The sequence below is a fragment of the Peromyscus eremicus genome, chromosome 1 (genome assembly GCF_949786415.1).
Source record: "Peromyscus eremicus chromosome 1, PerEre_H2_v1, whole genome shotgun sequence".
NCBI classification, from domain to species: Eukaryota; Metazoa; Chordata; class Mammalia; order Rodentia; family Cricetidae; genus Peromyscus; species Peromyscus eremicus.
The window spans coordinates 164,404,231-164,411,197 of NC_081416.1; the positions used below are offsets into that span (position 1 = coordinate 164,404,231).

Below are 6,967 nucleotides of genomic sequence, written 5' to 3' on the forward strand. Positions count from 1 at the left end.
AGGGCATCAGATCCTCTAGAATTGGAGTTACAGACAGTGTGAGCCACCACGTGGGTGCTGGGAACCCAACCCAGGTCCTCTGCTAGAGCAGTACATGCTGTAAACCCCTGAGCCTTCTCTCCAGATCCTCCACCTAGTTTTTTGATGCAGGGTCTCTCACTAAGCCTGGAGCTCACCGATCTGGCTAGGCTGGCTGCCCAGCAAGCTTCTGGACCCTCCTGTCTCTGCCTCCCCAGTGATGAGATTACAGGTACGTGCCCCTGTGCCAGGCTCCTTAGGTGGGTGCGGGGGTCCTAATTCGTGATCTCACACTTGCACAGCAAGCACCTTGTCCACTAAGCCATCTCTCAAGCCCCCTGGATCAGTTGTGAGAGCTGAGGGCAGGGATGTGACCAGGTGTGGGGCCACATGCTTGTATTCTCAGCACTGGAGCAGCTAAGGCAAGAGAATTCTGAGTTCAAGGCTCAAGGCTAGTCCAGCCTACGTAAGAAGACACTGTCTCAAAAAAAACCATTGCACAGCCTCAGTACAGATACAATTTGATTTTTCTAGTCCATAGCTGGATCCAGTGGTAGCACAGGCCCATAATCCCAGCATTCAGAAGGCTGAGGCAAGAGGATTACTCACAAAGCTAAGGCTAGCCTGGGGTGCATGGTTCTGTAGTCTGGGGTATAGCATGAGACAAAAATAAAAAAAGGCAAAACCCAGAAGCTGTGGTGCATGCTTTTAATCTCAGCACTTGGGAGGCAGAGATAGACAGATCTCTGTGAGTTTGAGGCCAGCCTGGTCTACAGAGTGAGTTCAAGGACAGCCAGGCTGCACAATGAGACCCTGACTCAGTTAAACAAAACAAAACAAACCCACAACACTCCTCAGTGGGTTGGCTCTGTGGGTGTGGAGTTTATCCACATGGAGAGCAACTGTGCTGTCCTGGAGGGGACAGAGACACAAGCGCTCCATCATGTAGGGAAGTTCTAGTGAACGGCACCAAGTAGACCATATAGACACAGGCGTGACCTGCGACCCCATGACATCATAGTCCTACACCTGAATTTGCATGTGTGAGCTTGAGTTCTCCCCAAAGCCTAGGAGACAGGAACAGAGGTGTGAGATGTGGGGGATGCCCCGCCCCCAAAAGTGGGTGGAGAACTGGAACACAGAAGCATAAAAAAAAACCCAGTGACTTACCAGAGTCAAGGGGACCTCTAAGGAATGACATCAGCAGTAAGCAGTTGCTTGTGGGGGGGGACACTTCGGTGGAGCTGCCATAGGTAGTACACGGACGCAGCTTTTGTGAGTCCTCACCCATGCTGGGGTGGGTTTTTCTGTGATGCAGCTGCGGGAGAGGGGAGTCCCTCAGAATCCTGTGAGTAATTCCCAAACAACTCTGGTTCCCCAAGCTGGACTTATGGGATCCTTCATTGGTCTGTTATTGTTCCCTCCATCTGGGGTGAATAGAAACAGACTCCTCAGGAAGTCGTGTAACAGGCACAGGCTGGAGTAGTGGGAGAAACTTACTTGCCCACCCCAGTGAGCACCCTAAATTCTACATCTTATGCATTCACTTCTCTCACCCCGTTCCCAGCCCTGAGATAGTTAGGGCCCTTGGATGATGCAGAAATCATCTCCATCTTGAAACTGACAGAGAAGCTGTATGTTTAAATTGCATTTATATTTTATTAAATTACATTTATTTATTGTGTTCATTTTTGGTGGAGGTGGAATGTCAGAAGACAAACTGCAGGAGTCTTTCCTTCAACCATGTAGGTTCTGGGTTTTGAACTTGAGTGGTCAGGCTTGGCTGCAAGCACTTGCAGCCACGGAGCCAGCCCGCCAACCTGAAAGCTGTAACATTTCATTTCCAGCTCGGTCCCTGGGTAGGGATTGCTCCTGAAGAAAGTACTAATGGTACTTCCACTTCCGGTCTGCTCTGCATCCACACAGTAGAGAGACCTGGAGGAGCAGCGAGATCTGGGCACATGGGTGGGAAGCTGTCACTGTGTGGGGACTGCCCATCCGTTCCACGAGTGAGTGCAAAAGTGTGCCCATGGGATGTGGTGGGAGGGTACCAGCTGGTGTGCCGCAGAAGACTCTAAAAACTCTCCCACACAGAGGACAGGTGTGGGCCTTACGGGAACGGGGAGCTGGAGGCAACCTAAATGCCCGTCTCTGGGCGAGTGGGTAAGTACAGGCGCTGTGGGCACACTGTCAGTTACAGACGGAACTGGATGTCCGCAGCTGTGTGGGGAGATCTCAGCGACGTAGCGTTAAGTTTTAATTTTTTTTCAAAGTTAGTGGATTTATAGCACAATCTCATTTGTGTAAATTGGAAACGCATAGACACACCAAGTCACAAATTAAAACGGTGCCTCTTGGCAGTTGTATATCAGGCCCGCTGAAGTGGGTGTCTGGGAGGCGGACTGGTGGGGGTGGAGATGGGAGAGTCTTTTATGGGCCAATTGTGGTTCTATGTTGTGATCTGAGAAGTATGATTAACAACCTCAGGCACTGAGGACTGAGAAGAAATGAAGAAATCAAGACTGCAGTTGTACCACAGCAATTGCTTACTGGTTATGCGGCTCTGATGACTCCAGGGGTGATCAGAAACAGCAGAGCCCCAGACCCTTCCCCAGCTCGCCCTAAAAAGTGCCTTGGTCCCCAGCAAGCCAGGACCTCCCTTCCTGTTCCATGTTACCCAACAGTCAGAAAGGAGACACCTGTGTTGAGGCCGTATGTGTGTGTGTGTGTGTGTGTGTGTGTGTGTGTGTGTGTGTGTGTAAGCTGTTACCAGGTGTCTTCCTCAGTCGCTCTTCAAATTGTTTTATTTTGGGGGTCTCTCACTGAACCTGGAGCTTACCAATTGGTTAGACTGGCTAGCCAGCAAACCCAGGGAGCCTTCGGTCCTGCCTCCCCCAGCACAGTGATGGCAGGCATGCAGTGTTGTATGGCTTTTAACATGTGTCCTGGAGATCAAACTCAGGTCCCGATGCTTGTGACGCAAGCCATTTTACCAACTGAGCCATTTCCTCGGCCATCTTGCTATACAGCCTAGTCTGGTTCCGAACAACCCTCTTGCTTCCCTCTCCAGAGTGCTGGGGTTAAAAGCATCTACCACCACACCCAGCTCCAGCTCTGTCCAGGCTCTTACCCTATCTCTCAGCAGCACGCACAGGGGGGTGAAACAGAGTTTAGTTCACACCCTAGGCTGTTGCTGACCAGTGGAGGGACCCCAAGGCATTCATTAGAAAAGAGGGGCAACCGTTATACAGGTCAGGGTTCTTCCGAGAAGCAGAATCCCAGGCCACACAGTCGTGTACCCCTCAACAACATGCAGCCAGCCATGGACCACCGTACTCAGTGAAAGAACGTGGAGGGTTTCGTGGTTTTGTTTTTGTTTTTTAAGATTTATTTCTTTTTATTTTATGTATATGAGTGTCTGTCTGCATGTGTGCATTTGTACCACATTTGTGCCTCAGAGACCAGAAGAAGGCATCGGGGACCCTGGAACTGAAATTACAGACACTTGTGAGCTGCCACGTGGATAACCCAGGTCCTCTATACACCATTAAGTGCTCTTACCCACTGCCGTCTGCAGCCCCTGAGAATGTGGAGTTCTGACATCCACGAGCCTCAACTCCAAATCTTCCTCCTGTCAAAGCCCTCCCTCTGCAGGAGGCTCCTCCTCCCTCACACAGCCCACTGACTCACAGGCCTGCCTTTTCCCCAAACACCCTCAAATACCCAGAAACGAAGCCTTTCCAGCTACCTGGCTACCTTCAAGCACGAGGACGACGACACCCAAAAATAATCTACACAATCACAACAGCAATTACTCATTCGTTGGAATTTAATGAGACACCCTTCTCAGTCAGGGAGTCTGTTCCACACACGCCCACCCTCCACCTCCCGGTCCCACTGTGACCTTGAACCTTCTGCCCGTTCCCGCTACTGCTCCCTCCCTTCAGTGTAGTCTAAATTGGGGAGCCCTGGCCTTCCGTGTCCGGAAAGAGATGGTTTTGCAGACTCCGGACACTGGATTCTGTTTCTCTTTCCTTCCTGGAACATCGCACACCTGGCCACGCCCATACCAGCTCACCTACCTGGCCCAGGAATTGGCTCCTCCTCCTGGTGCCTCTTATGGGTGCATTTTCGCTTCCCTTCTCCCCCCCCTCCACCCCCTTCTTTGGACACATCATCAAGGATAGCGCATGTAGCCTGGCTTAAAAAGCCGAGCCATGCAGCTCAGGAGACACTTGGGACTTGAGCATGGCTGCATTGTGGCTGCTGAGTCTGGTGAGCATGGTGCTGGGCTTGGCCACAGCTGCTCCTGACCCTCCTTCCAAGCCCACTCCAGCCAGAACAGGCTGTCACATTGGCATTTTCCAGTCTGTGTCACGACGGGAGCTAGGAATCTTCAAGAAAGCCAAGGATGCTTTGGTGTGTCGCTGTTACCATAATGGGCTACCCTACAGCTTTCCTACTGGGATGAAGATGGTGGCCTGCCACTGTGGGCTAACCTCTAACCTTCTGCTGCAGGCTAGGCTTGAGCCAGGCCAAGTTTCGCTCTTGCTGCGGTGAAGTAGGCCCCATCTGTCCTGTGTGGGCTAACCTGTGCCTTTCTCTTCAGGAAGAATTGCTGCTACAGAAGGATGTCCAGTGTAGCACCAATGCCTTTCCCAGTAGCCGGAAACTGATCCAGCTGCAGGTGAGTTGGAAGCCAGGAGAGGATTACCCGCTTGCCTTATCCCTTCCTTCCTAAAGTTGCTCCTTTGCCTGTCCCCAAACCCTGTGTCCCTCAAGTGCCTCTGCCCCTTCTATGCTTACCTAGCTCCTTTAGTTCAATCTCTTTGTGGGGGGAGGGGAACACGAGGGTCTCACTGAGGCTGGACTCAGTCTTGAGGTCCTGGAGACCCTCGGCCTCAGCCTCCTGACCATGCTGGGATAGACCATGACACCACACCTGGCTCATCCTTCTCGTCCTTTCTCGTCCAGCCTGCCTGCCACCCATGCCCCTGTCCCGCCCCCTGCTTCTCCCTGTCTGCTTCCTCTTCACTTACCTCATTTCCCCTCTCACAGCCTCTCCCCTCTGTCCCTCATCTCTTAAAGTGATCCTCTCCCAGCCTGTGCTCCTCTCCATCCTCCATCCTCCCCTGCAGCCTCCTCCTCCTCCATCTCCTCCGCCTCCCTCCTGCTCCCTGTCTGTCAAACCTCCACGAGCCCAGAGCCCGCTTGTTGTTGCCATCTTGTTTGCCTTCTCACTTGTCTCCTCCCGTCCTTTTTCTCCTCACCTGGATCTTCCTTATCTGTACTCCTCCTGGAGCACTCCTGGCCTCTGGATCTCACATCCATCACCTGTGCCCTGCACCACCTTCGCCCTGCATTGTATTCCTTACACAACCCAACTTACCTGTGCTTTTTGGGATTTGAGACAGGTGTGTATGTGGTATAGGGACTCAGTTCAAGTCTCACACAGGCTATGTACGTGCTCCACCACTGAGCCACTCCCCAGTCCCTCACTGGGGGATTCTAGGCAGGGGCTCCACCACTGAGCCACTCCCCAGCCCCTCACTGGGGGATTCTAGGCAGGGGCTCCACCACTGAGCCACACCCCAGCCCCTCACTGGGGGTTCTAGGCAGGGGCTCCACCACTGAGCCACACCCCAGCCCCTCACTGAAGGATTCTAGGCAGGGGCTCTACCACTGACCCACACCCCAGCCCCTCACTGGGGGGATTCTAGGCAGGGGCTCTACCACTGACCCACACCCCAGCCCCTCACTGGGGGGATTCTAGGCAGGGGCTCTACCACTGAGCCACACCCCATCCCATCAGTGGAAGTTTCTGGTCAAGCACTCTGAGCCACACGCCCAGCCGTTACCTCAGCCCTCTTGCCTGTTTCTCCCCCTTCTGTGTTATTTCTCACCTATTCTCAGGTCCAGGAGCGCCCCAAGGCCTTGCAGGCTGAGCTGGCCCTGACACTGAAGGTCCTAGAGAACATGACTGACTCAGCCCTGGTCCCCATCCTGGACCAGCCTCTTCACACCCTGCGCCACATCCACTCACAGCTGCAGGCCTGTGTGAGTCCTGGGTCCCCGGCTTCTCCACATGGTCCCTCCAGCCCCCTGGGCTTCCCCTGTGTCCCAGCAGCAGGCTCACAGTCCCCTCCTCCGTCCACAGGTGCAGCCTGAGCCCACAGCAGAGCCCAGGCCTCTGAGCCGCCGCCTCTCACACTGGCTGCACAGGCTCCAGGAGGCCCGGAGGAGGGTGAGTCTGGGGAGGGGACTGGGGTCTGCAGAGCCTGGGAGCCCTGAGTCCCGGCAGCCCCTGAGCCAGCCCTGTCCTTTCAGGAGACCCCCGGCTGCCTGGAGGCCTCTGTCACTTTCAACCTCTTCCGCCTGCTTAACGCAGACCTGAAGTGTGTGGCGAGCGGAGATCAGTGTGCCTGAGTACAGAGGCCTGGAACCGCGTGTCCAAGATTCTGCACTCTACACTCGGCCCCATACCTACCTTAACTTATTTCCTCTCACCCTTTATTTATGAAGCTGCAACCCAGGTTGGGTTTATTTTCATACTTTTATACAATATATGCAAATAAGCAGTGAGGAGTTGGACTCTTCTGTGATGTGTCATCCTTGAAGGTGTGTTTCTGTGGGGTTGTGGGCATGTGACTAAGTGTGGATGTCTGTGTGGTGCAGAGGATATTCAAGACTGTGCGTTTATGTGTTTGTCTTCTGTGATATGTATCCAAGGGACCACCTCTCTGAATGAGCAGTTAACCAAAGATGTGTCATTGGGTGGCTTATCCACATTCACATGTATTTATAAATATGCTTATAGTCTTTCTCTGGTCTATATGTGCTGTGTAGCTCTCCTTTAAATAATGTCTCTGAGACAGATGGGGGTCTCTCTCATTCAGGTTGCTGTCTCCTATAATAAGGAAGCAGAAAACCCAACATGGGCAGGAGAGGT

At 53.2% G+C, this 6,967-nt stretch overlaps 1 protein-coding gene across 1 annotated transcript; it reads left to right on the plus strand.

The window, feature by feature from the left end:
* The first annotated feature begins 4,266 nt into the window (after positions 1–4,266).
* Positions 4,267–6,444, plus strand: LOC131894036 (interferon lambda-2-like). Its single transcript, XM_059244212.1, has 5 exons — positions 4,267–4,437; positions 4,628–4,705; positions 5,932–6,075; positions 6,176–6,262; positions 6,346–6,444. Exons 1-5 carry the CDS (start codon positions 4,267–4,269, stop codon positions 6,442–6,444), a joined length of 579 nt encoding a protein of 192 aa, XP_059100195.1.
* Positions 6,445–6,967: the final 523 nt, after the last annotated feature.